At 41.9% G+C, this 27,095-nt stretch overlaps 3 protein-coding genes and 1 long non-coding RNA gene across 22 annotated transcripts in view; 2 read left to right on the top strand and 2 right to left on the bottom strand.

The window, feature by feature from the left end:
• Window positions 1–4,399, bottom strand: part of LOC126502369 (uncharacterized) — an 11,820-nt gene extending 7,421 nt beyond the window's left edge. The window contains exon 1 of one of the 2 annotated variants that reach the window (XR_007591910.1): window positions 4,269–4,399. This is a non-coding gene — a long non-coding RNA (uncharacterized lncRNA). Of the gene's footprint in view, window positions 1–2,028; window positions 3,567–4,268 lie in introns of those variants that run through there. The other variant, XR_007591911.1, reaches the window with a different exon arrangement.
• The window catches only part of Acsm3 (acyl-CoA synthetase medium chain family member 3), a 26,619-nt gene extending 9,238 nt beyond the window's left edge, over window positions 1–17,381 (top strand). For 6 of the 7 annotated variants that reach the window (XM_050143294.1, XM_050143295.1, XM_050143298.1 and 3 more), the window contains 11 exons: window positions 3,574–3,781; window positions 4,408–4,551; window positions 4,704–4,860; window positions 5,098–5,177; window positions 6,561–6,684; window positions 7,747–7,827; window positions 9,165–9,266; window positions 10,488–10,615; window positions 10,709–10,808; window positions 16,351–16,470; window positions 16,758–17,381. In XM_050143294.1, the coding sequence (XP_049999251.1) occupies window positions 3,574–3,781; window positions 4,408–4,551; window positions 4,704–4,860; window positions 5,098–5,177; window positions 6,561–6,684; window positions 7,747–7,827; window positions 9,165–9,266; window positions 10,488–10,615; window positions 10,709–10,808; window positions 16,351–16,470; window positions 16,758–16,844 (1,331 nt within the window). In that variant the 3' untranslated portion in view covers window positions 16,845–17,381. The remainder of the gene's footprint in view (window positions 1–3,573; window positions 3,782–4,407; window positions 4,552–4,703; window positions 4,861–5,097; window positions 5,178–6,560; window positions 6,685–7,746; window positions 7,828–9,164; window positions 9,267–10,487; window positions 10,616–10,708; window positions 10,809–16,350; window positions 16,471–16,757) is intronic. The other variant, XM_050143301.1, reaches the window with a different exon arrangement.
• Window positions 17,382–17,535: 154 nt separating this feature from the next.
• On the bottom strand, window positions 17,536–24,696 carry Eri2 (ERI1 exoribonuclease family member 2). 4 transcript variants are annotated; one of them, XM_050143290.1, is made up of 9 exons: window positions 24,543–24,696; window positions 22,960–23,027; window positions 22,800–22,883; window positions 21,848–21,975; window positions 21,189–21,342; window positions 20,188–20,288; window positions 19,890–19,971; window positions 19,176–19,264; window positions 17,536–19,011 (listed from the first exon to the last, which is right to left on the bottom strand). In XM_050143290.1, the coding sequence occupies exons 1-9, from the start codon at window positions 24,563–24,565 to the stop codon at window positions 17,707–17,709; spliced, it is 2,034 nt and encodes a 677-aa protein (XP_049999247.1). In that variant the 5' UTR covers window positions 24,566–24,696; the 3' UTR covers window positions 17,536–17,706. The 4 variants fall into 4 exon arrangements, with proteins under 4 accessions (XP_049999247.1, XP_049999248.1, XP_049999249.1 ...); XM_050143291.1 differs by having other exon boundaries at window positions 24,245–24,545; XM_050143292.1 differs by lacking the exons at window positions 21,848–21,975; window positions 22,800–22,883; window positions 22,960–23,027; window positions 24,543–24,696 and having other exon boundaries at window positions 20,444–21,327.
• The window catches only part of Rexo5 (RNA exonuclease 5), a 57,595-nt gene continuing 55,148 nt past the window's right edge, over window positions 24,649–27,095 (top strand). For 5 of the 9 annotated variants that reach the window (XR_007591909.1, XM_050143285.1, XM_050143286.1 and 2 more), the window contains exon 1: window positions 24,796–25,074. Coding sequence is in view for 5 of the 9 variants with exons in the window: in XM_050143285.1 (XP_049999242.1) it covers window positions 24,955–25,074 (120 nt within the window). In the remaining 4 variants the exon portion in view is untranslated. The other 4 variants (XM_050143282.1, XM_050143288.1, XM_050143287.1 and 1 more) reach the window with 4 other exon arrangements.

Here is a 27,095-nt window from a genome sequence, read left to right as displayed (position 1 = left end):
TGTACATATACTCATAAAACACAGACACAAGCACACACAACACATTGAAACAAACCCTAAAAGCCAGGTGTGGTGGTACACACCTTTAATCCCAGCAAAGGCAGGTAAATCTCTTTGTGTTCAAGGCTCCATGGTCTACAAAGCAAGTTCCAACACAGCCAAGGCTGTTTCACAGAGAAACCCTGTCTCAGCGTCCCCCCACCGCACTAACTAGTTGTAAATGGATTTTTCTTTGGGCTGCCAGCTCACAGATCATGACACAGAGACTTACTATTAATTATAAAAGCTCAGCCTTAGTTTAGGCTTGTTTCTAACTAGCTCTTATAACTTACCCCATACTTTTAACTACGTTTTCCACATGCTCAATACCTAATCTCCATTAGACTCATCCTAGTTACCCCATGTATGGCTGGCGGCTTTTCCTCTCTTCTTCCCAGGGCTCTCTGTCCCCAGAAGTGCCGCCTAACCTCTTCCTGCCCAGCTAATGGCCATTCAGCTCTTTATTAAGCCAATCACAGTGACACATCTTCACACAGTGTAAAGGAATAATCCACAATAGCTAGCTGAAAATTGAAGTCTTAACTCAATAGAACTTGTATATTGCTTGGGATTCTACACATAGATGATAACAAGATGAAGAAAGGGAAAGATATGGTTAATACATAAGTCTGGATAAGGGCTGTCTCGGGGTGACTGTGGGGCAGAGAGAAGGACGGGGGTAGGAGACTTCAACATATTGTTCAATTCTGTTTCTTACAGAGAGTGGCATATATTGCTTATTTGCAAATAGGAAACAGAAGCTGTCCATAATTTTTTACATTTTCATTTTCACATGTGGTATACTTTGAAAATTTAGAGGAGTGTAACTGTAAGGTGACTTTAAAGGGAGTTTTGCTTCAACTGTTTGTGTTTATGGTGTGTGTGTGTGTGTATGTGGTGTGCATTCAGGTAGACAGGTGCCATGGGGAAACCAGACAGCTTTCAGGAGTCTGTTCTTTCCTTCTACCGTGAGATGTGGGGATTGAACTCAGGTTGGTATTCTTTAACACTTTTACCCAGTGAACCATCTCTCTGACCCTTTGGAGGAATTTTAAAGTGTTTAAGAAGACACCATTAAATGGCAGAGCAGTCCAGTGAATTTTAATGTGCCTTCAAAACAAGGGAGGTACTTGGCGATGAAGAAGAGCAATGCTCACCTGCAGTTCTAAAAGCGTGATGTTGGCCCAGTGGCATAGGTATTGCTGGGAATTTGCCAGAAACAAATTCTGAACATCTTCTAAATCTAAAACTCTGGCACACGGCCTAGAAATCTACATACATTTCTGGGTTTCTAATTCACATATCACTTGGGAAGGGTAAGAAACACCCAGAGGTAAATGCCATCTACTATCTCTTAAAGACTGGGGGCTAAAATCGTGCATCCCAGAAGACAGATGTAGGGTACAGAAGCAGGTGGGTGAGTGATAGAAACAAAGAGAGATGGCAGGTTCCTCTTCTAAGGATTGATATTGTGTGTGTGTGTGCGTGTGTATGCCTGTGTGCGTGCATGTGTGTGTATGCCTGTGTGCGTGCATGTGTGTGTGCATGTGTGTGTATGCCTGTGTGCGTGCATGTGTGTGTGTGCATGCATGTGTGTGTATGCCTGTGTGTGTGCATGTGTGTGTATGCCTGTGTGTGTGCATGTGTGTGTGTGTGCATGCATGTGTGTATGCCTGTGTGTGTATTCCTGTGTGCGTGCATGTGTGCATGTGCACAGGGGCTGGAGTCACATGGGCTATTGTGAGCTGCCTGACATGGGTGCTGGAAACTAACTTAGGTCCTCTGCAAGAGCACTGGGTGCTCTTCAGCACTGAGCCATCTTTCCAACCCAGGCGGTAGATTCTTTATTTTGAAATTATTTATATTTTATTTTTAATTTGTTTTTAATACATTGTATTAGTCAGGGTTCTCTAGAGAAACCCTAACTGTTAGGATGGCTAAATACGTCCATATATACTCATATACATGGGATTTATTAAAGTGGCTTACAGGCTATGATCTGACAATTGCAACACAGGCTGTTTCTCAACGGAAAGTCCAAGAATCTAGCAGTTGTTCAGTCCACAAGGCTGAGTGTCTCAGCTGGGCTTCCGTAGACATCAGAATGCTGAAGAAGTAGACTCTAGTGTCAGTGAAAAAATGGACTTGTCAGCGAGAGTGAGGGCAACCAGGGAAAGAGCAAGCTTCCCTCTTCCGCGTCCTTTATAAAGGTTGCCACCAGCAGGTGTGGCCCAGATTAAGGGTGGATCTTCCCACTTAAAAAAAATCCAGATTTAGGGTGGGTCTTCCTATTTTAAATGATTTGATCAAGAAAAATCCCTTACAGGTATACCCTATACATTTTATTTAATTCCTGATGCAGGCAAGTGGGCAACCAAGAATAGATATCACATACATTTTAATTAAAACATGATTATATTACTTCCCCTTTCCTTTCCTCCCTCCAGCCCCTTCCATGTCCCCTCCCTCCAGTGCTTCCCACATCGCTCCCTGACTTTCAAGCTGATGGCCTCTTTATTATTACATATGAGTACAGATAGATGCACAACACATGATGCAATCTCCTGAGTCCTTTGGTTTCAGAGATGACCACTTTGTATTGGATAAGAATTCAGTGCTCATTCCTGGGAGGGGCTAATTTCCCACTCTAGCAGTCATCAGTTGCCTGTAGTCCTTTGTCTAGGGTGGGACTTCATGAGACGCCCTCTTCCACATTAGCATGTCTATTCAGGCAAAATATCCTTTCATTCTTTAAAAAAAAAAAACAAAAGCTAAGAGCTAAGATGTATTACATTTTATTCTAAACTTATCACATGCTATAACTCATTTAATCCTGGAATAATCCTACAAGGGATGTATTTTTATAATCTCAATTTTACATTCAGAAGCTGAGGTTCACAGAGGTGAAGGGCTTATTAAGGAAGAAGTTTATGGGTGTCTGGCTCCTGGACACCAACACACTACACCTTACATTGTAATTGATGACAGGCAAGAGGAGGGCCACAGAAAGATACATGTGTCAAGAAAAATAAAACAATCAGTGCAGTGTAAGATCACTGAGCTGGAGTGGTTACATGTCCAGCTCTGGGTCCAGCGGCAGATTCTAACTCCTGCAATTTCATTCGTTACTAATAAGCTGTGAAACACGCAATGAACACCTGTTTACATTGGAGATGTTTGGATGGAAAAGTTAAAATATGCAAAATAGAATAATAATCTGGCACTGAAGCACATAATCAATATTAAATATTATTTTTCAATCAAAATTCCTTCAATCTGAACATTATGGGTGATCTTCAAACACAAGACAATCACTCAGCATTTAATGTTCTCTTGTTAGGGCAAAAGGGCTATAGACTTGGAGATCTCTTGAAAGGCAAAAGTCGGAGCAATGGCAGACACATAGATATCTTCTCTAGTTAACTCACTAAATCATTCTGAGGCACATAGGACGTGAATGTACTAGTTACCATATTCTAATTTCCATAATAGAGGTTAACCTTTCTAAACATTATTACTTTTCTATTCCTTTAGGGACAGTTTTAATTCCGGGAACCACTCAGCTGACCCAGAAAGACATCCTCTACAGACTACAGTCTTCAAAAGCAAAGTGCATTATTACTGATGATGCATTAGCCCCAGCCGTAGATGCTGTGGCAGCTAAATGTGAAAATCTCACCTCCAAACTCATTGTGTCTCAGCACTCCAGAGAAGGGTGGGGGAACCTCAAGGAGATGATGAGGTGAGTAGCCTCAATCTTAGAACAATGCCCCACAGAGAGAAGCAAGACAGAGAAAAGTATTCAATTCAGTATAAGGGAGGTAAATGCAAATGAAAGCAATAATTAGCAAAAATAATCAGCGATCATTACAGAACTAACAGTGCCAAGCTTTGAAGTACGGAGTCTGGTTGAGACTTTTAAAAAGCGGTCCTTGAGATGGAGAATGGTGTACAGGAGGCTTACCAGGGAGTTCTCTTGTGAAAGAAGAGAAGGATGTAGGATTGAGCAGAGGAAGAGATTAATTTTCTATGTATTCCCTATGAAGCTCTCAGCTAACACACTGGGAATCCTGGGCTTTGAATCAATCCTTAGGGCTGTGAAAATCTATAGTAGAAGACCCTGCAGTGTTCACCTGTTTTGGATGGGAACTGTCCCTAGCAGACTCACAATTGTGAAGGTAGCCATTCACATCACACAAGTAAAAGGGCAGAGATAGAGCCGTCTTTACCTCAGGACTGAATCCAAGTTACTGGTTCATACGCTGAAGAGGCCCAAGCACATGGGTGTTCGAGTCCTCCTCAGAGGTCACAGTTGGGCACTGTATACATGTAGACTGTATACTGTATACTGTAGACTGTCTTTTGCAGACATGCCAGCGACAACCATACCTGCGTGAACACAAGGCACAATGAGATGATGGCCATCTACTTCACCAGCGGGACAACCGGGCATCCTAAGATGATCGGACATACCCACAGCAGTTTTGGTTTAGGATTATCTGTCAACGGAAGGTACTTCCATGGAGTCATTTGTGCACTGGCCTTTTAAATTTGTTTTTCAACAAATTTACATGCTTTGCACATTTAAATTTCTACATACATTTGTGTGCATGCAATTCCTACCACTTTAACAAATGTATACAACAGGGCTGTTTGTATTCCAGATTCTGGCTGGATTTGACAGACTCGGATGTGATGTGGAATACGTCAGACACAGGTTGGGCAAAGTCTGCATGGAGTAGTGTTTTTTCTCCATGGATCCAAGGAGCATGTGTGTTTGCACACTATTTGCCCCGTTTTGAGCCGACTTCCATCTTGCAAGTAAGGCAGACCAGAGGAGGTTCATGGTTAGAGATGTGTTAGCATTAGTGGTATCACCGATGCACTGGCAACTAAAGTAAATGCAGGGATCAGAGTTTTAAGATATCTACCTCTGCAAAGTCCACAAAGACAGGAGAAGATCTGAGTACATTAACATCAAAATAAAGTTTACATTGTGCTGTGCCTCTGGCAGATCAAACATTTCATGTGAGACAATTTGCTCTTTCCAAACTGCAGACCCTCTCCAAGTTCCCCATCACTGTCTTCTGTTCTGCGCCAACTGCCTACCGAATGCTTGTACAGAATGATACCATCAGGTGAGACATGGGTAAAGGGACACTCAGTCAGGGGAGAGAGGAGGAAAAGGAAGCTAGAAATGAAACACTTGTCTGTCCAACCAACAGATCTGACTAGTCGGTATAGGATAGTGGGTTTTTTTCTCTTCCTCCTTTGCTTTATTGTTGACATTTTATAAAGATAGTCGCTGGTCAAGATCAGGTTCCCACTAACAGAGAGAAGAAAGGGAAGATTAGACCATGTCTAGAGCTCTGAGTGTAGTGAGTGGTTATAATAAAGGGGGTATTTAATCTTTGGGTGACAGCTATTACTGAGCTGAGATAGTAGACAGGTAGTTCCTTTTTGCAAATTCTCCCAGAAAACAAAAGTGAGAATGTATGCATTATATCTCCCGTGATTCCATTGAAATGCTTGATTATTGCTCTGAAAAGAAGCTACTGTCTCTGTGCTCACAGCTCAGCACTTCTGGTCTCCTGTGTTGATGCAAAGCACAGCTCTTGCTCTAAAGAGAGTAAGTCAGAGTTTGTTCTGAGCCAAATAAAACTGCCTATGGGTCAAGGACATGGATTCAGATGACCTTGAATGACATGTTCTACTGTGGAAGCAATTAATGTACTTTCATAGTCACAGAGCAAAAGGAAGGCATGAATCAATGCTTTTGCCCAATACATTGGTGATGGCATCAGGTAGGCAGCCTAGAGGGGAAGCAGAAGGGGACGCTTTCTGTAGATCTCTGGTGCTATAACTGTCTCAGTTTTAGAGTTGGTGGGAACCAGTGACCGTCTACTTTTAACAATACATTTCAAGAGTTTTACCTAATAAAATGAGGATAAGATTAGATACATGAGTTACTAATAAATTACTACTGAGAGTGCCAAGACAATTTTGGGCCTCCATCCCTGACATTCCATCTCACCACAATCATGAAGCGCCGCCACTTAGCCTGTGAGAGCTTCCACACTCATGTGGCATCTTCAGAGAACTTCAGTTCACAGTTGGGAGGTGATTTTTAATAGATTTAAAATATCGTTCTAGAGCTGGGCATAGTGGTACACTTAATCCCAGCACTTGGGAGACAGAGGTCAAGTTCAAAACCAGCATGGTATATATATAGCAAGTTCCAGGGCTACATGTTGCAAGTGTGTGTGTGTGTGTGTGTGTGTAACTATGGGGTTACCGTCCCTAAAGATGTCATGGTATTTCTTTGCAACAAGTGATTCTCTGAGGAGAGACAGACAGACAGACAAACAGAGAACCTAGCATTAGAGCAACCTGCTTTTAGCATCAGAGTTCTACTTTATATATAAGAGAGATCTGCTTATTTCGTATTAGCAATAAGCCTAATTCCCCTGTCTCACCATTTTTTTCTTCTCAACCTAACTCACTCCGTGTTTTTGGAGAAGCTATAAGTTCAAAAGCTTGAAGCACTGTGTGAGTGCTGGGGAACCAATCAACCCTGAAGTGATGGAACAATGGAGAAGGAAGACAGGCCTAGACATCTACGAAGGATACGGACAGACAGAAACGGTACCTGCCCCACTGAAGACAGGGCTAGATGTGATTAGTCAGATAAACAAAAGCCAAAGTGTCTCATGTGTTCTTATGATTGTTCGAGGGATACAGAAAGGTGTGGTTAGGAAACAATTATTTTTTAAATAAAGAAAAGCTTGAGAAAAATTAATTGCAAATAAACTATCATATTTTTGAGAAAAATGATTAACTGGTTGAGGAAAGAATGTCACAATATTTTTAATGAGAAAAGTATTGGCGCTATGTGACACAGAACTTTCTAAAGAGTCACAAAATAGAAAGCAGTTAGTTTCTGGTTCCCCGAAGCATTGAGTGAGCTGGGAGTGTGCCCTTAGAAAGCAGATGCTGAAGCATCCCTGCGACGCCCCCCCCCACACTCTAAAAGTAGAGGGAGGAGGGTCAAATTCAAGGTCATTCTCAGCTATGCAGTGAGTTCAAGACCAGCCTAGGCAATGTGAACAAGCAAATACCTAAAATATATGATATAATAAAATGAATTCTTTAAAGTACTCATGCAGATAAAAAAAAAAAACATTGTTGGGGGGGTTGTAGTTTAGTGGCTGAGCACTTTCCTAGCATATGGGAGACCTCAGTTCAATCCTCAGCACCACTGAAGAGCTCTAGAGAAAACTGATAATGAAGAACATATTTATTTTGTAGTAGAAGGGGCGATAAGACCAGCAGAGAAATGGGAAAGTTGACATCTTCATTGGGTGTGTCTTATTTATAATGTCTGTATTTTTCAACTCTGAGTTTTATTATCTGGCAATGTTGAAATTTCTAAATGAAACAATAATAAAAACTTAATTATTTACACACAACTAGCATAGTATCCATTGTGTTACGCTAAGTACAAATGTTAATACAGACATATATTTTTTCACCTCTTTATTGTGTATAGTTGTAAACTGTCAATATCCATATTCCATGAGAGGAGGGATTTTATGGATTTCCTGCTGACCCTGATGCACAGCTAAGTTCTGTAGTATAAATGCATGGCAGATGAAGTAGTATTTTATATTACTTCTGAAGTTACCTCACTTTCTTCTCCTTAATCAGGTGCTGATCTGTGGAAATTTCAAAGGGATGAAAATTAAGCCTGGCTCAATGGGAAAGCCTTCTCCTGCTTTTGATGTGAAGGTTTGCATGTCTGCTTACACTCACCTACACTCCTTTAAATGTGATATAATTCCATGTTATTTATACCTTAAATTCTACGCCAAAAGACAGATGGGTGAGAAAGGTTGGCTTAATACTCTCTTACTATTGTTGCAAACACCTGTATTGTGCCATGAATTCTGGGCATTTAATTTCCAGAAATATCCTGAACATAAACTAATAAGAGGACCATTCTGCAGGTGAGTATGTAGATAAAGCAAAGAACTTACCCATGCTGGTACAGCCAGAGCCCAGAGTGGGAACACAGTCTTAAGCAATCTGGCTCCAGCAGCCACACTCTTGGCCACCAGTTATGTGGTGAGGGAAGACTGGACCTCTGACAGGATCAACCAGGTTCAAAGTGGCTGCAGCACACACTTCTCTCTCTGCCTGCCCATCTGTTTCCAGGCTTTCTTTAACACGGCCCTTATTACCCTCTGATGCTTGAGTTTCGAAAGCATTTTATTTCCCCATCTGCACACTTTGTACGGGGTTAAAGTTTTATTAGGCCAAGCCAGGTTCAAAGTCAGATATAGACAAAGGATGTGCACTAATATTCATATAAAAAAGGAAGGGAAGCAACAGTGGCAAAAAGGCAAAACTGAATCAATTTCCAAAGGGCAGGGCTCAGACGTAGGTTTAATTGAAGTTTAGTTGTAGATGGGATCAATATTTCTCAGGTTCATCATGCAGTTCACACAGGGTTACGTGACTGAAATAGTAGTTCTTACTTCTCTTCCCTGGTACATTCGACTCAACGAATCCACGCCTAACAAAGGCATATTGCTAAATGACAAAAGCGGGTTGTAAAACTTGCCAAGTAATCCTAGTATTTCCTGTCTAGAATTGTCCCAAAGGACATTACCAAAACATTACTGGTGGTAGAAGTGAGAAAAATTTTACTATCTTTTCACGTTTTGATTTTGCATTTTATAATGTTTTATTCAATGATCACTTAGGTAAATAATACATTTAAGAATTTAAAGTAGGGGGCTGGAGAAATGGTTCAGAGGTTAAGAGCATTGGTTGCTTTTCCAAAGGTTCCAAAGGTCCTGAGTTCAATTCCCAGCAACCACATGGTGGCTCACAACCATCTGTAATGAGATCTGGCGTCCTCTTCTGGTCTGTAGGCATAATGCAGACAGAATACTGTGCACATAACAATAAAAAAAGTCTTTAAAAAATTATATAAAAAAGAATTTAAAGTATAGTTAAAATATTTTTAAGTGTATATTCTTGCCAAAATGATTCAAAGGTAAAATTTCAAATGTGGCATTAATTTAAAATTGCTTTAAATAAACTGTCCTGTTCTATTCTAGATTTTAGATGAAAATGGTGCTATTCTTCCTCCTGGACAAGAAGGGGACATAGGTGTTCAAGTGCTTCCTGAGCGACCATTTGGCCTTTTTACTCACTATGTAGTAAGAACTTTATTTTAAAAACTTGTTTTCTATTTATTCTTCAAAAAGCATAATCCCAGCATATGGGATACAGAAGCAGGAAGGCCACAAATTCAAAATCATCCTCAGTTACTGCAAAGCAAGTTTGAAGCCAGTCTAGAATACTTGAGACCTTATACCAAAACCAAACAAAGTATTTGGTAACATTCCAATTTTTACAAAACAAGCCCAGGAACTTTGTCTTTCCTTGAGATATCCATGGCCCTGGATAATAACCCTAAATATAGGCAATTAAAAAAATAACATTCTTGCCAGATAACACTTTGGTGCCCTCTCCTTGGAAGGGAACCATAAAAGGGGGCTCTTATCTATGATTTCTTAACATCTGAAGATCCTTTCCAACTAGTAAACAGAGCACACTTACTTCCCTGACATCTGATTAGCTCTCTACCCACTCCAGTAGAACTAGAGAAATAAGGAATGGGGCCAAAAAAATTAAGTAAATTAATCTCGCTAGCTTTCTTATATCTAGTCATGGCATACAGATTAGAGCAAAGTTTATATCAATATACTAAGAGGTCCAGATAACACATGATAGTGAACTTTATGGAAGGCAGCAACTTTGTTTTTTCTTTTTATGCCAGTTATAGAACTGGTCTCTTATATAAAACAAACCAAAGCAAATAACACATCTGGTCTGAATTAAGCATTGGGCTTTTTTTTAACCCTTCTCTTTTTTCCAGCAATTGTTAGGTATTGTTTAGAAAAAGGCTTAATTCTACCTACTCTCCAAGGCTTTGGGTTGCTCCTACATTTATCTTATTATCTACATAAAACATTCTCCAGGGGGCTGGAGAGATGGCTCAGTGGTTGAGAGCATTGCCTGCTCCTCCAAAGGTCCTGAGTTCAATTCCCAGCAACCACATGGTGGCTCACAACCATCTGTAATGAGATCTGGTGCCCTCTTCTGGCATACAAACATACATGGAAGGAATGTTGTATACATAATAAATAAATAAATCTTTAAAAAAAATTCTCCAGGAGTTGCACTAAGTCTTTGTAATTGCGATTTCTTTATGTTGGGCTAAGCTCCATGCTGGCAAGTCATTCCTACTTCACTCTGGTTCCTCTTCCTTCGGAGGCTTCTTAAAGGGGCCAAACTTTCTTTTTCTTTGAATGTTTAAAAATGACTGGAGAAAAGAGTCACATTCATAAGATTAACAAATGCTATTTGCTTTGCAGGATAATCCTTCAAAAACAGCCTCAACTATACGAGGGAATTTTTACATCACTGGGGACAGGGGCTATATGGATGAAGATGGCTATTTCTGGTTTGTTGCCAGATCAGATGATGTTATATTATCCTCTGGGTAAACTTCCCTTCCGTGTGTGCATGCCTGTTAATCAAGCATTCCGGGGTGCATCTATAACTCACCCTGAGGAGTTCCTGTCATGTCTCCTAGCTACCGCATTGGACCATTTGAAGTAGAAAGTGCCCTGATAGAACATCCTTCCATCGCAGAATCAGCTGTTGTCAGCAGCCCAGACCCTGTCAGAGGAGAGGTAAGAGAACTGATTCATCTAGACTTTCAGTTTTGTTGATCAGCTAAACACATACTTCACTTGCGTGATTTTGTGTGTTCTAAGCATATAGCATATATGTGGATGTGATTTCCCTGTATATAGGCATGTGTAGATATTGTGATATCTTCCCCAGTCACTTCTTCACCCTAGGTTTTTTTTTTTTTTTTTTTTTTTTCCGAGACAGGGTTTCTCTGTGGTTTTGGAGCCTGTCCTGGAACTAGCTCTTGTAGACCAGGCTGGTCTCGAACTCAGAGATCTGCCTGCCTCTGCCTCCCGAGTGCTGGGATTAAAGGCGTGCGCCACCACCGCCCGGCTCACCCTAGGTTTTTGAGACGCGGTATCTCCCTGAAATTGGGGCTCACTGTTTAGGCTAGGCTGGTGGGTGGGCTAGTAAGGCCCTGCCTGCTACCAATCTCCTGCCCGCCGTGTTGGGCGGCAGAGCTGCACTGCCACGGGGCCGGGGATGGCGAAGCTGCACTGGTATGGGGCCGGGGATGGCAGACCCACGTTCTTAAGCTTTACTCGCTGAACCATCTTCACAGCCCCTAAACACAGACTCTTAAACAGTACTGTACTTGAAAAGAAACGAGGGTGGCTCTCCTTCCAAGATTGTTTTTCCTAAAAGGACTTTGATGCCAGAGGATAACCTGTGGTCTTCACGAATGGCCGATCTCACTCACAGGGTCTTAGCTCCTCTCACTCCTGCTGTCACCCTCAGTCTATCCACCTAGACTAGAGCTTATCTGGGAGAGGCTGGTTGTGGAGCCTTTAGGACCAGGTGAGCTTAGAGAGCGCCAGGTATTCCAGTACGATACAGTCAAGCAGTTCTAGAGGCTTGGTGTAATGTTGGTGTTAGCCAGAATGAGGGGAAAATTTGCCCTTCCCAACACTGGTGGGCTGCAACCCCTGATGCTGGAGGATGGAGGTGGGGTCCCAAGGCAGCCATGCACAAAACAGCAGTGTGCTGCACAGGGAGCCTTTTACTCTCTGTGCAGGCCTGCCTGCTCTAGGAAAGGGGCCCTGCTCTAGGAAAGGGCTAACTAGATCTTTGATTAGGCAATAAGTTCTAGAAGAACTGATTAAAATCAGATAAAATGAAGACTTAGACACTATCCCAAATATTGGCTTTATTTGCTTATGACAGTCCTGCAGCTTACTGTGTAGTGTCTCCTGTTGCCTATTTTAAGAATTCCTAATACAGTTAAGCCAAACTACATTTGACAATCATGAATTTTTAGCTTATTCTCAGGTCTATTATCTAAAAGCAAGTAAGATTTTAAATGAGTATTTTCCTCTACTTTTTTTCTCAGCTGATTTTCATACTTCAACTTTTTAAGGGATTTAGCAGGCTGCTTTGCTTTGAAAATCCTATTTTCAGGGAAGCTGTAACTCAACAGTGGAGAACTTGTCTTGCATATGCAAGGCCTGGGATTTGATTCCCAGTCTTCCTCTCTGCCCCCACCCCTAGTGGTGTATGCTTAATTGTATTTTCCTTTTTAAAAAAATGATTTACTTGTATTTTATGTGCATTTGTGTTTTGCCTGCTGTGTAAGGGTGTCAGATCCCTCGGAACTGTAGTTACAGACAGTTGTGAGCTGCCGTGTGGGTGGGTGCTGGGAATGGAATCTGGGTTCTCTGGAAGAGCAGCCAGGCCTCTTAACTGCTGCTGCCCCTAGTTACATTTTCAAGAAATTTAAAGTGTGTGGAATGTATGCTTCCTGTAAGCTACTTTATTTATTTACTTTCCTGCTTTAAAAAGGTCACGTGATGTGGTTCCTCCAGCCTCTGCTTCAAAAGTGCGGGGACTAAACTTGCATGCAGTAGGCAAGTGCACTAACTACCACCTGGCACACCCCATCCTGGTCCTTAACCTCAGATTGACAAAGAAGGTGCTTATGTTCACATTCTTCCATGAGACCAGCATATGCACTAAGAGTAAAACAAAGTTGTGTAAAATACATCTAATCATGTAATAAAAATACAATCTGAACTAAGGAATATCAATGTCACAAGAGAAAGCAAAAACATAGGGAGTTACTCTAAATTGAAGGATATTAAAAGACACGAAAAAAACCAAAATGCTGGAATTACAAGTGTGCACTACTCTGGTAGGAGACCAGAGTATTACGGTAGGATAAATCTTCCTTAAAAGACAAGATTTTCAAAAGGGGTAAAGGGACTAGATGTGTTGTTATTTACAAAAACAATGTTGAATATTGTAAATGTGACTTTAAAACAGTGGACTGTGGAAGGAAGGAAGGAAGGAAGGAAGGAAGGAAGGAAGGAAGGAAGGAAGGAAGGAAGGGGTGGTGGAAGGAACAAAAACATGCAGGCAGGCAGGGTCACCTCAGAGGCTAAGGGTACTTGCTGTACTTGCAGAGGACCTGGGTTCACTTCCCAGCACGCACACAGGGCTCAGAACTCTAACTTCAATTCTCTGGTATCTGTTGCTCTTCTGACCACCCCCGGCATCAGGTCTGCACACAGTGCACATACATACATGTAGACAAAACACTCATACACATCAAACAGAAACGATAGGTAAGTTCTTAAAAAAGAAAGGATAAAAGGAATGAAGGAAGGTTTGCTCAGATGGCCAAGCCCTTAAGTTCCTTAGCCTGCGTGGCTCTCAGAATTTGACCAAGGCCACTGTTGGACTTGGACTTATGCAGGGATGAAAATGCTCTCCACTGGCATCCTCTAGTTAAAAAACAAAACCAAAAACCATATAGGGCTCTCAGTCACATAACGAGACTCATCAAAGAAACCTAATTCAAACAGCCACACATTGCTGGTGGCTGCTACATGGACTGGCCCAGCCACAGACACTTCTCAGAAAAATCTAAGAATTTTGCATGAAATTTCAATGAAACTTAAAAGCTCATATCATTTTTGCAAAGTTGCATTTATTTATTCACTCTGTATGTGTATGTGCTTGTGCCATGGTGCTTATGTGGAGGTCAGAGGACAACTTTTGGGAGTTGGCACTCTTCTTCCACCACATGAGTTCTGACCAAACTCAGGTGTCAACTTGAAAGCAAGTGCCTTTCCCTCCTGAGGCATCTTGTTGGCCAACATGATGTTTTTAGGTTTAAAAAACACCAAAGCAAAGCGCTCTAAGTCTTTGTACTTTTTGCTCCTGCACCTGAGATCTATCTTTTTTTTTTTTTTTTTGATGGCTTCCTTATGCTCCAGAAGTTATGCTAAGCCTCACATTTAGGCTAGCTTTTCAAATCCTTGCTTCTTTTATAAAGTAAGAAACCGAGAAACAGAGAGACAGTCTTAGTTCATCAAGATCACATAACAAACTCCTTTTGGTCCAGGATGTCTGACTTCAGTGTTCATAATCCTTTTTTGTTATTTTGGTCTTTGGTTTTTTGAGACAGGGCTTCTCTGTGTAGCCCTGGCTGGTTAGGAACTCAAAGATCTGCTTGCCTCTGCTTCCTGAGTGCTATAATTTAAAATCTGTGCCACCACTGCCCAGCTCAGTGGCCATACCCTTTAAGCATAATGTTACAATATTTTTCGTGAAGTTATTATTTTCTGTAATGGCTTATAAAGACTTAGGAAGATAAGTATATGTTATAAAAGCTATAAGTTAACATCGAAACCAAAGCCTGTAAATGGTTTTATTTTTTTTCCAATTAATAAAAATGTTCATAAAGTTGCAAAAGTAACAAAAACATAATGGGATAAAATTCTACTCACAAGAAACACATGATAGCCGGGCGATGGTGGCGCACGCCTTTAATCCCAGCTCTCGGGAGGCAGAGGCAGGCGGATCTCTGTGAGTTCGAGACCAGCCTGGTCTACAGAACTAGTGCCAGGACAGGCTCCAAAGCCACAGAGAAACCCTGTCTCGAAAAACCAAAAAAACAAAAACAAAAACAAAAAAACCACATGATACCTGCATAATCTTACGGGTGATATCAACATGTAGGAATATTGAAGGGTTTTTGATAAAGACAAAAAGGGTAACTGGTCATAAATTGTTTAAAAAACACCACTCTGGTAAACAATTTTCAATATGAAAAATTTTTAGTTACAAGTTGTCAATTCTTACCAAATGACTTTTTTTTAAAAAAAAAATTATGTATATAGTGTTCTGCATGCATGTATGCCTGTGTGCCAGAAGAGGGCGCCAGATCTCATTATAAGTACCTGGGAGGCACCATGTGGTTGCAGGGAATTGAACTCAGGTCCTCTGGAAGAACAGCTAGTGTTGCTCTTAACCTCTGAGCCATCTCTCCAGCCCACCAAATGACTTTTCTAGGTGACAGTTTCAAATAATTTTTGATTAAATTTTCCTCTCAGATTATAAAGGGTGCAGAAAGTAAAATTAATAAGATTCCAGTTTCCTAGCCAGGTGGTGGTAGTACACACCTTTAATCCCAGCACTTGGGAGGCAGAGGTGGATCTGTTTGAGGACACCATGGTCTACAGAGCAAGTAGTAGGACTGCCAGGGCAACACAGAGAAACCCTGTTTTGAAAAACTAAGATAGTTTCCAAAGTAAAGGGTACTTAGTCCTGTAAGGGCCTCTCTGGACTCTAGCTCATGGTGGGACTCTGGATTTGACGGTGAATACGGATTGCCTCTCTAGAGGTACGCATTTGGGGTGGAAGCTGTGAGTGGAAGTGTTGGCAGTGCCCAGGAAAGAAAAAAACAATTAGACAGGATCCCACTCAAGCATCTTCCTTCTCCATTAAAGGTCCTAAAACTCTGGGCAGATCTCCCAAAACAGTATGGAAAGAATGGGCTTTAGGAAACGGGATTTGTGGGTATAGCAACAGCCATCATCATTTCTACTCCTGCTTCTCGGTCATGCATGTGGGTCAGAACAATAGTGACATGACTAATGGAATCATTACAGCCTTACATAAAGATGTATGAAAAGGGCTGGGTGTGTAGCTAGGTGCTCAGAGGTAGAATGTTCGTTGAGTGTGCACAAGTCCCTGGGTTCAATCCTTACTGAGGAGGAAAAAATAAGCCAAGTAGAGTAGTGTAATCCAGTACTTGGGAAACTGAGACAGGAGAACCGCTGTGAGGTCAAGGCCAGCCTGATATACATGACAAGACTGTCTCAAAACCCCCCAAAGAATGCCTGGCCTGAGTGAGCTGCTCCCTGCCATGGGGGCTAGGCTGAGTAGGGCCTAGAAGAGGCGGTACTGAGTGCACTGCCTTAAGTACTCAGGTACTAACTGTACTTCGTGTTTCTAAGGGGAAGCCACGGACAGAGATAATCAAATTCAGATCAGAACACACATTACAAAATACAGTCAGAGCAGGGTTCAAGGGTGATCCTGTGCAAAGTAGGCCCCACCAGCTCCGTGGTGCTGAGAAGACTAAAGGCTTTCCTGGGCACTTAGGAGCATGAGCACACATCGGGGCTAAACTACACCGTGACCCCCCCCCCCCAACAGTTCACACCCCACAAGGAAGATTTATAGGGAATGAAAGCAGACAAGACACATTAAGGCACCAAACACATAACTCACTGATGTTTTACAAATTTACTTTAGGTAGTAAAGGCTTTTATTGTTCTGAATCCTGATTACAAGTCACATGATCAAGAACAATTGAAAAAAGAGATTCAGGAGCACGTGAAAAAGACTACAGCGCCTTACAAATACCCCAGAAAGGTGGGTAGCCTTGCTTCACCTGCATTTGTTCAGTGCTTTGGAAAAGGTTTGGCTATGTTTTTTCCTTTCTAAAGTGACCTCTCTCCTTAAACATGCTATACAAAAGGTTCCCAACAGAACTAATAATAGACAGTAAAAAATTTTGAGATAAAATGAAGCCCCTAATATACTTTAGTCAATTAGCTCATAACGCTAAATGTAAAGAAAAACTTCAACCATCCCTTCACCTAGCCGTCAAAGCAGAGCTGTGTGGGACTAATTTCCTTCCTCCCCCTTACTGCCAACAGGTGGAATTCATTGAAGAACTGCCAAAGACTGTCAGTGGGAAGGTCAAAAGAAATGAACTAAGGAAAAAAGAATGGAAAACTATTTAAACTCATCCACTAATTATTCAGATATCCATAAACAAATTCAGTGTCTACAGTCTTCAGGAACCACAGGTTATATGGGCAAATTGCTTCTAAACTGAATTTAAAGTACTTTTTAATAATGACATCAGAGGCTGAATTCTGAAATCAAATAGTCAGTGAATTTCTGTGTTCACCTCAATGTTTCTGCAATTTGGCAGCATAAACAAAGGTCATCAGGTGCTGAGAGGTTTTAAAACTATTTTCGGGAAAGTTTCTAAATCAAATTTCTACCCCACTGGTTTTCAAAACTTAATTGAATAATTCTAATGTCTTAATATACAAATCAGAACAAATATTAAAGCTCTTTAAAAAACTAAGTAACTTGTTTTTTAGAAAATTGTCATAATCTTAGAATATTTACCTAAAAGTTGAATAAGAATTTTATTAGTCATATTTTCACTCAAGTAATTTAAAAATAGTTTGAAATTTGCTTCAAGGTCTACAAGAGAAAGCTGTCATGTGCTATGGCTACTTAGTGAATAAATATGGTTTATAAAAGTATTTTTTTCTTGTGGCTCATGATAGTTTGATAAATTCAGCAAATTGATAATATATGAAATATAGTTCTGTGACATTATCCAAATACACATTAGAGAATTTAGGGAATGAGGATTCCTACAGGAACAGACAAGGGACAGTAGTCAGAAAACTACTGGGCAAGAGTAAAAGTCATGCAAATTACTTCCCCTCTGTGTGAACTGCTCCAGTGTAGCTGTGGTTGCAGGAATACTGAGACCTTGAAATTTGACCCTGATACTTTTATTTTCCAGTATAAAAGTCACATGAAGCTTATACTGAAGTAAAAGACAGTTTAGGGGAGAATTTATCAATTTCTCATTGAAGGTCTGAGTCGTAAAGAATTTTTAATAGGAAAACTCAAATTTCTATCATGAATACGACTTGTTTCTGGAGAGCTGAAAGTGAGTCCTGGGGAATGAGATAGAGCTCTGCTACTGGCTCTTTCCTTTTGAAGTGTTTGTTCCCATTTAAAATAACTGCAGCGTTTTCTGTCTTCTTGGAACTTCCCAAAAGGGCAACAGTAGAAGGCTTTCCCATGGTTTGCCCCATTATTGGAAACAACAAGCCGCTTAGACCTTCTGCCACACTTGCATAAGGGAGGTGTCATCTTCCTGCTCTCCCAAGGCTCTTGTAGGTTAACTGTGGATGTCAATACAGAGGAAAGAACTTTCCAGGAAGAAGTTCCTGGGGAGCACGTAGATGATGCAGACTTTTCATCATGAATAGTGAAGGTCTGCTTTTTGGCTCGTGGGAAAGCTGGGGGACTAGATGAATTCCTTTTAGTACCACCTAAAAGAGGTTGTTTCCTCAAAACCGAAGGATGTGAGGCATTGGCATTAAGACTGTTGATGGTAAATGGTTTGCATTCGGGCAATTTAAAAGCAGAAGCATCTGAACTCAGATGTTTGGCTTCTTTTACATTATAGACTGTACTGTGAGGACTCTTATACACAATAGACTTAGGTGTCTCAAAGTTTTGAGGAGTTTCCTTGAGATCGTCAAAGTTTTCATAACTAAGGGTTTCTGGTTCTTCTAAAACTATCGATCTCTCTCCAGAATTAAATGAAGTCTCTACATTTGTGTTACTAACACGAGGCACACAATCTTTATCTTGTTCAGCCTGAGATGCTGGCAGTAAAACCACATCTTCCCACTCAGTCAACATAGGTAAACAGTCAACAGGAGAACCCACTTCTCCATCAGAAACAACATTAACAGATGGAATGGTCGTAGATACAAGTACCAAGTTGGAGTTAAGTACCGAGGACCTTGAAGTGTTATTCGGTGCTAACTGTTCACTTCTTCTTTGCTTCTGCGTAAAGAGAGGTGAATTCAGTTGTTCCACAGAGGTCGAGGGCTTAGAAGTGAAAGGAGCTAAGCCACATTTGATATTGTGAAGACCTGATTTGGTTTTTAGCTGTAACTGATCCTTTATAGAGGAATTCACACAAACTAAATTCATTTGAGCATTTTCCTGGGTATTTACTGTACTTTGGGGCTCCTTTTGATGTGCACTGGGACCCTGGATGCTAGTGTTGCAAGCAGATGCTTCTTCAGCTTGATCTGTGCCCAAATTTCTGACCAAAATCTTGGGATTCCTCTTAGTGAGAACCTATGATTCCACAGACAAATCCACTGCTTTAGAAACTGTATAATTCCTTCAGTAGATATTACATATGCCAAAAAAAAGAGGGGGGAGGAGAATGCCACTGGTTTGAAATCAACATTCTAATGAACCTATGATTACTACCCTAGAGCTTAAAATGACACACTAACCTTGTTCAAGGACCTGGTAATTTTCATTAAGCAACCATCCCTGATCATTTTCCAAGCAAGAAGAGCAGTGTTCCGAGAATCATCTAAGCCTGAGGAAATAAAATATCAAACACTGAATGTTGTAGAACTAATAAAATGGAAATAATAAAAAACAAATCACATTTAACAGGAATTGGGGTACATTGTTAGTTTTGTAACCACCTACTGAATTAAAAAAAATCATAAATCGGTCTGTGGAAAATTGTGATAGCATTACCATACACCAGAGCTTGTGTTTACACAGGTGAGAATTTGTTAGACAGCTTCCAAAAATGTGACCAGCATTCTGTACAAACCATTGTTCGTAAAAAAAAAAAAATAATAGTCGTGTTCAGTTCTTTTCACTAGTGCATCATATTATCTGGGCACTTGTGTCTCTATTTCATGTGCTCGTTATTTTTCTAGTTACTTTTAAACTAACCAGAAGTACTACATGGTGATCTTTATCTAAATTGAAATTCAAAAATGCTAGCCAGAGGCAGGCGGATCTCTGGGAATTGGAGGTCAGTATGGTCTACAAGAGTGAGTTGCAAAACAGTCAGGATTGTTACAGAGAAACAGTGTCTCAAAAAACTGGGAAAAAAAAAAGCACTACCCCCTACATGAAACTAATATGAAAGATTTTGCAAAACTCAAATGACTTACATAATAAAATGATTATCAGTTTATACGAACCAGAATGTTCTCGTCCTGAAAATTCTATTCCCACTTCCTGCAACGCACCATTTAGTCCTTTGGGTTTTCGCTTATAAAAAAGCTAATTAAACAAAAAAAGACATATTTAAAATATAATGATTATAAAGGCTATGAAGTTATTTCCTACAGTTTTTAGTTCTATTAAATTTGGGATTTATTATTTATGTGAATATTCCAAAAGAAAAATACCTTATTGTAGAAATTCATACCAATAAGATAAAATATAACTACTTCTCAAAAAAACCACAGTGAACATGCTCCCTTCTTTGATCCTTACCTTATAAGTTGCTCTGAGATCAATCCAAGAATTCAGGAACCCGGGTTTTAGCAGCTGCTTTCTTCTACACTCATATTCTAGGCAAACCCCCAAGTCCCAGTCTGCATTAAGGGCATGAAAAGTCAGTGATGTCAGCGCATTGCCATTTACAAGTAAAATATACAAGACAAGATGTAGGAGAGCAGTGAGATATAATTGCTATGCTAATAAATAATGCTCATATAGTCTATATTATTTTACATCTTATATAACTCACCATTAAGAAATTAAGTTGACTGTTTCAAAATAATATCTTCTGCGTGTGTGCAGGTGCGCAGGTGTGTGGGTGTGCTTGTGTGCTGGTGCAAGTGAGCAGGTGTGCAGATCAGAGGACAGCCTCAGGGGATCCCTCAACTGCTACCCATCTTATTTTGAGACAGGATTTCTTATTGGCCTGGAGAATCGAGATTTTAAAAATATGAATGAATTTGCTTTTCTTGGCTAGTACCTATGTGGCCCTTGATTTTCTTCCCCAGGTCAATGAGGTCGACAAGCATAATTCTAGGTTAGGAAGACTAAAACTAGAAATAAAGGACTACATAGTGGTAATGCTACTGCTCTTTTAGTAAGTGGGGCATATGTATATGTGGTATGTATGTGCCACATGTTCACAAGTGTGGGGGTGAAGGTGTATGTGGACATGCATGTGTACATATATGTAGAGGTAAGGCGGCCATCAGGAATCAACTGTTTCCCACCTAATCTATTGAGGCAGAGTTCCTCACTGAGCCTCAGATTTGCTGTTTTAGCTCTCTGACTAGCCAGCTTGCTCTGGGGATTCCTTGTCTGAAACTATGTTCCTGAATTATAGATAGAACACTGTGCCCATGTGGCTTCTATGTGGGTTCTGAGGATCCCAACTCTGGTCCTCATGATTGTGTAACAAGACTGGTATCTGCTGAGCCACCTCCTCAGCCTCAATGCTACCCACCGGGACTTACAATCATAACTCATGGTTTTACCTGACCAGGTAACAAAAGCACACAATTTTACTTCAGAAGACGGCTCCGAATCCCCAGGAGCAAAAATGATTTTCTTCTCCTGCTGAATCTTTTGAATCCATTTACAGAACTGAGATAAGCAAATCTTCAGAGGGACTCCTTCATCAACTTGAACCTGATCGGAGAGCCAAAAATCTGTTTTAACAAATGAACTTCTAAGCTACTGAGCTTTTATTACAACTCTGTACTATGGGGGAACAGAACAAAGAGAGGCTCTGACTGACTGACAGTTTACCTAGTACAAACATGCTGAGATTACAGGCGAGAAACACTGCAGTGACTTGAGAGAAACGAGGCTGGTAACGCCAGAGTTTCACAGAAGTATACACTTTAAGTCCAGTCTCACAGAAATAAGACACTGAGTAATGCTACTCTGCAAAATAAACTGTTTCTCTGGAGCCCAAACCCTGGACTTCCCGCATACCAGGTGAGCCCCCTAAACAGAGCTACAACCCCTGACCTTTATGTTTCTAGCATTATTCTGATATTTTCAAGATGCCATGAACGTTCAGAGGGGACATTATTTCTCTTAACATTGAAAAAATTTAATCCCAAGTGTTACATAACTTTTATTTTTCTTTCTGAAACTTATTTCTGAACTTTTAAAATTTGCATCATACCTGCTTTATCCCTGTCAGTTCTGTGCAAAATTCAGAAAGAACCGGATGCTCCTGAGGCTGAACATAAGCATGGAACTCGGATTCAATCTCTCCAGTTGCTGTACTCAACAAAACTGCTGGAAATTCAACTAGTGAAAGAATCATAGATTAATACTTAAATATATTGTATTTATTTATTGCTTGTTTATTTATTTATTGGGTCTCAATTTGTAGTCCTGGCTGGTCTGGAATCAATATAGATCAGCGGTTCTCAATCTGTGGGTCGGAATCCCTTCCTGGATACCAAATATTTATATTATAATTCATAACAGTAGTAAAATTAGTTATGAAGTAGCAACAAAACTAATTTTATGGCTGGAGTCACCACAACATGAGGAACTGTATTAAAAGGTCACAGCATTAGGAAGGTTGAAGAAGCACTGACCAAGCTGGCTTCAAACTCATAGACAGGCCCCTCGTCTCTGCCTCTGAGTCTGGGGTTAAGGGTGTGTACCACCACACCCAGCCTGAATATGCAAATCCTCCTAAACATGCACTGCTTAATAGCGCGAGTAAACAATCAATGATAGTAAAAGCTTCTAAGAGTAGCCAAAGCCACGAGAAACAAGTTTTAAGAAAGCTAGGTCAAGGAATAAGTCAAAACCTCAAAGTTATGTGTCTGTTGGTTTCACAACTAAATATGAAGACTACAAGAGTTAAAATGTATTCTATTATTGCAAAGCCATTTTTCAGTTTCTATCCAGTCAAAGTTTTAAATACAATCCTAAAACAACTAGCTACTTTGCATGATCACATCCAGGTATTTGGCATTTTATTCTTTTTTTAGGCAAGACAGTGTTTATATTAAACTACCAGCTTCCGGCATCCTGCTTTCTTATTGGCTGATTCGTACCTAGGAACTTTAAGAAGACTCATTGAGCACTAGCTTTGGACACTGGCAGTCCAAACTTACTTATTTCAGGACTCCTGTGTTGTTTCCCATCTTTCCAGCATGTGGACTCAAAATCAATGACAATTAAGTAGTCATACACCTGTTCTGCAAGAGACCAAAGTGTTCTTAGTACACGGTCCAAGTTCAAGGTTTCCAGATGAAAACGAAACACGGGACTTACTGAATCTGCTTCCTCCTGGATTCCCACTTGCTGGGGCAACTGACTTTCTCCTAATTAATCCAAGCCGCCTAAAAATACAAAATCCAGTAAGAGCAATAAATTCATTTATACTCCAGTTAGAATCAGCTATCAAACTAATAGCACTGAACAAATGGTAAAATTCTCATTAAGGTACTATAATTGGAGTTGGGTGTGGGGACACACTTGTAAGCTCAGTGCTCAGCAGGCCAAGGCAGAAACGAGTTTAAGGGCAGGTTAGCATACACACCAAGTCCCTGTCTCAAACAGCAGCTGTGTAGACTTTACAAGATCGGGACTCTTGGCTAAGTGCCATCCTCTCTTGGATGCCCATCTTACCTGCACGGGCTTCCAGTGACTATTGCCAAACACTCATTTTACCTGTTCTCATTTTATAGCAGCACCGAGCAACTCAAAGCACTGTGAAGACGGTTAAAAACCGTTAGCTATTGCTGTACTTTCAAGCCCTTGCTCTGTCCTAAAGCGATGATGACTCCTGTTCCTAAAGTTAAAAAATCTAGGTGAGGAAGTAAGATAACCAGAGTTTGACCGGAAGGCAATCTATGATGAAAGACCCCCACTAGCAAGATACTGGATCCAAAGAAGACTAACAGGGTTAACCATGGTCTTAGATGCAGGGGAAACAAAAACCTGATGAGTACAACTTCAACTAGCAGATAACTGGAGTCTTGGTTTTTTGAAAAAGACAAGATGTGATGTCAGTATAGAGTTCTGGGGGTTAAAAGCTGACATTTAAGCCGGGCAGTGGTGGCGCACGCCTTTAATCCCAGCACTCGGGAGGCAGAGGCAGGCGGATCTCTGTGAGTTCGAGGCCAGCCTGGTCTACAAGAGCTAGTTCCAGGACAGGAACTAAAAAGCTACAGAGAAACCCTGTCTCGAAAAAAAAAAAAAAAAAAAAAAAAAAAGCTGACATTTATTGCTTCATCAGCAAATATTAAAAATTAAGGTGGTAACCTCTTTTAAACAAGTCTAGGCGGTAACCCTTATTTTATGCATGAGAAAACTAGGTAATTTGCTACAGATGGCCATAGTAGGTTAACCGTTGATAGACTGACTCTCCAACCCTGAAATCCATGCTATTCACTAACACATCACATTGCTTTTTCTTTATTTTGGATTTGGTTCTGTTGTTGTTTTGAGACAGTCTGGATATGGGGCCTCGGGCCTGCCCCAACATTTCCTCCTAGACCAGGCTAGCCTCGAACTTCCTTCGCTGGTATTATAGGCGCGCGCTGTGTCGACAAACCTCAGAGCGTGTCCAAAAATCCAGCGTCCGCTGTAATTCTTACAATAAAATCGGGCTAGGCAGCTGGCTCGGACGCAATGGGTGCATTGGCACCCGCCCGCGAACAATCTGCACAGCACAGTCCCATTCCAGGGGCTTCCCAGACCCGAAACGGCACGCCGCCCCAGAACCCGGCTCCTCGGGCTCCTCCAGCCTAGCGAGGATGGCGGCGTGGGGCCCGAGGCCGGCCTTTTCCGACCCAGACGAGCCGCCTGCGGATGACCGTCGCCAACCCTCCGGGGTGAAACCCCTAGCGTACCGCGCCAGCCGCTTGGTCGCCATGCCAGACCCTCTGCTCCTCAGAGTCCAACGGCCGGAAGTCGGCTGCCCTCACTTCCGGTCCGTTTAAACGCCGGCGCGCCTGAGCGGCCCGAGTGTTGTGGTGGCGGCGGCCGCGGACGTCAGCGAGCGGAGGGGCGCGCCTGTGGCGGCTCGGGACCTGGAGGGCGGGGACGGAGGCTTGGGGAGGGCGAGCAGCCTCGCTCCGCCCCCGACGCGCTTCAGGTAGCGTTTCCAACCCCTCGCTGAGGGAAATCTCTGCGCGGGCGGGCGAAGCGCGGTTAACGGGCCTGAGCTGCGTCGAGGGGAGAAAGTTGAGAACCGTCTCCCTCTCCCGCGCTCCGCCGGTGCCTTGGTCACCGCAGCTGCAGCTGATCTTTCCCTGCAGCCTGATGGAGCTAGAGACGGAGATGGAGACGGAGACGGAGACGATCCCCAGGAAGAGGAAGGGGACCCCGAACTCGGCCCTGGAAACAGAGCCGGATCTTGAGATCAAGGAGCCTAAGGCCAAGGTGAGCAAAGGAGAGCCCGGCAGGAGGCCCAAGTCGTGTGCGGCTCCGAGTCCCGTGCCCCCGCCGTCTGTGGGGTCCCTGCCGAGGGATCCGGGCTGACCGACCCACTGGCTTCCCCGAACCCCGTCTCTGGTCTGTAAAGAGGGATAACTTAGCAGCCAGCCGGGCGGCGGTGGCACTCAGCGGGCAGAGACAGGCGGGTCTCTGTGTTTTCGAGGCCAGCTTGGTCTACAGAACGAGTTCCAAGATAGCAAGATAGCCTGGTTTAGGAGAAACCTGTCTCAGACAACAACAATAACAAACTGATTTACTGTCCGCTACACAGAATATTTATTAAGATGAGTGTAACAGGAATGTTTCAGAAATATCCTTTCCACCTAAACAGAATTCTCTGCCTCTATACAATTTGAATTTTTCGAGACAGGGTTTCTCTGTAGCTTTTGGTTCCTGTCCTGGAACTAGCTCTTGTAGACCAGGCTGGCCTCGAACTCACAGAGATCCGCCTGCCTCTGCCTCCCGAGTGCTGGGATTAAAGGCGTGCGCCACCACCGCCCGGCTACAATTTGTATTCTTGCTGGGCGTATTGATTGACGTTCCTAATATTTAGTAACCGCTAAATAAATAGCGGCCAGTCGCCAGGTGTTTTTCATTCTTTGTCATGTGCCCAAGGCAGTGTGACCTAGGCACGTGAGGTGTATCAAGGAATAAATAAAAATTACTGCCTTACTACAGCCTACATTTTAGTAAGGAGCCAGAACATTTGAGTTGTATGCTATGTTAGAAAGGAATTAGTGTCACCAATTCTTTTATTAAAATGGAATAATTACGACTTACCAGATTAGCCATAAAAAAGAAATACAAGAATATTGACAATTCCACCTAAAACTTAAAAACTTTATAGAAAAGTTGCAAAGCAGTACTAAAAGCTGCCCTAGCCAACAGTGGAACGTAGTTGCCGGCCCATATGGAGCTGCATTTTTCCCATTTGGGTGTTTTTATTTCCTCGGTGCTCTACATAATCACAACACAGCCATCAAAATAAGGAAATTAACATGAATGTATTGCTGCCACTTAATTCTCAGAGCCCATCCAAGTTTCTTTAAAAAGATTGATTAAGCTTTTTAGCATGTGGTCCAGTGTAGAATTATGTTAACTTTTTAATATCTTTCTTCTTCAACTCCAATAGTCTTTTGACATTCGTGACTTTATTTATTTATTTATTTATTTATTTATTTATTTATTTAGTTAGTTAGTTAGTTTTTCGAGACAGGGTTTCTCTGTGGTTTTGGAGCCTGTCCTGGAACTAGCTCTTGTAGACCAGGCTGGTCTCAAACTCACAGAGATCCGCCTGCCTCTGCCTCCCGAGTGCTGGGATTAGTGTGCGCCACCACCGCCCGGCATGACTTTATTTTCTTTTGAGGAATTCTGGATCAATATGAAAGACCCTACAAACTCCCCCTCCCCCCAAAAAAACCTGCAGCTAGCTGGCTCTCATGAGAACATCCTGTTTGCTTGAGACCCTCAGGACCCTCTCAGGACCTGCAGCTAGCTGGCTCTCATGAGAACATCCTGTTTGCTTGAGACCCTCAGGACCCTCTCAGGACCTGCAGCTAGCCACTCTCATGAGAGCAGAGTGAGGTCAGAGTCTCTGGCTGTCAAGCAGGATATTTATGAGGTCAGAGTCTCTGGCTACAAGCAGGATACAACTGTGTGGGAAAAGGAAAAACCACTTATGCCCCCTGCCCCATTCTAATCAGACCGATAACCATGCATCTGCTTCTTCTGCTTCTGTAACTTGCTTCTTGGCCAGCCCCTTTCCTATAAAAAGACCTTCCCCCAGTCTGCAGGCGTGCAAGTCCTCCGAAAGACTTTGCCGCCCGCAGGTACCTGTGTTCACCTAATAAACCTCTTGCTATTTGCATCCGAGTGGTCTCGGCCTGTTCCTTGGCTTCGGGGGAGTCTCCTCTCCAGGGAAGTCCTCTTCGGAGGTCTTTCAAATTATTTTGTAGAATGTCCCTTGA

Source organism: Alexandromys fortis, unplaced genomic scaffold (genome assembly GCF_014885135.2).
Source record: "Alexandromys fortis isolate MF-2015 unplaced genomic scaffold, M_Fortis_MF-2015_v1.1 scaffold_45, whole genome shotgun sequence".
NCBI lineage: Eukaryota > Metazoa > Chordata > Mammalia > Rodentia > Cricetidae > Alexandromys > Alexandromys fortis.
This window is presented reverse-complemented; position numbering and strand designations above follow the sequence as displayed.

What these genes read in the sequence shown, in the direction of transcription:
- Eri2 (XM_050143290.1), bottom strand. Translation starts at nt 24,565, where the DNA reads ATGGCGACCAAGCGGCTGGCGCG. An exon ending in ACACAGGAGTCCTGAAATAA is followed by an intron (nt 21,976 to 22,799) that starts GTAAGTTTGGAC and finishes TTCTTTCACTAG; the next exon opens with TTGAATTTCCAGCAGTTTTG. An exon ending in ATCTCAGAGCAACTTATAAG is followed by an intron (nt 19,972 to 20,187) that starts GTAAGGATCAAA and finishes TTGTTTAATTAG; the next exon opens with CTTTTTTATAAGCGAAAACC.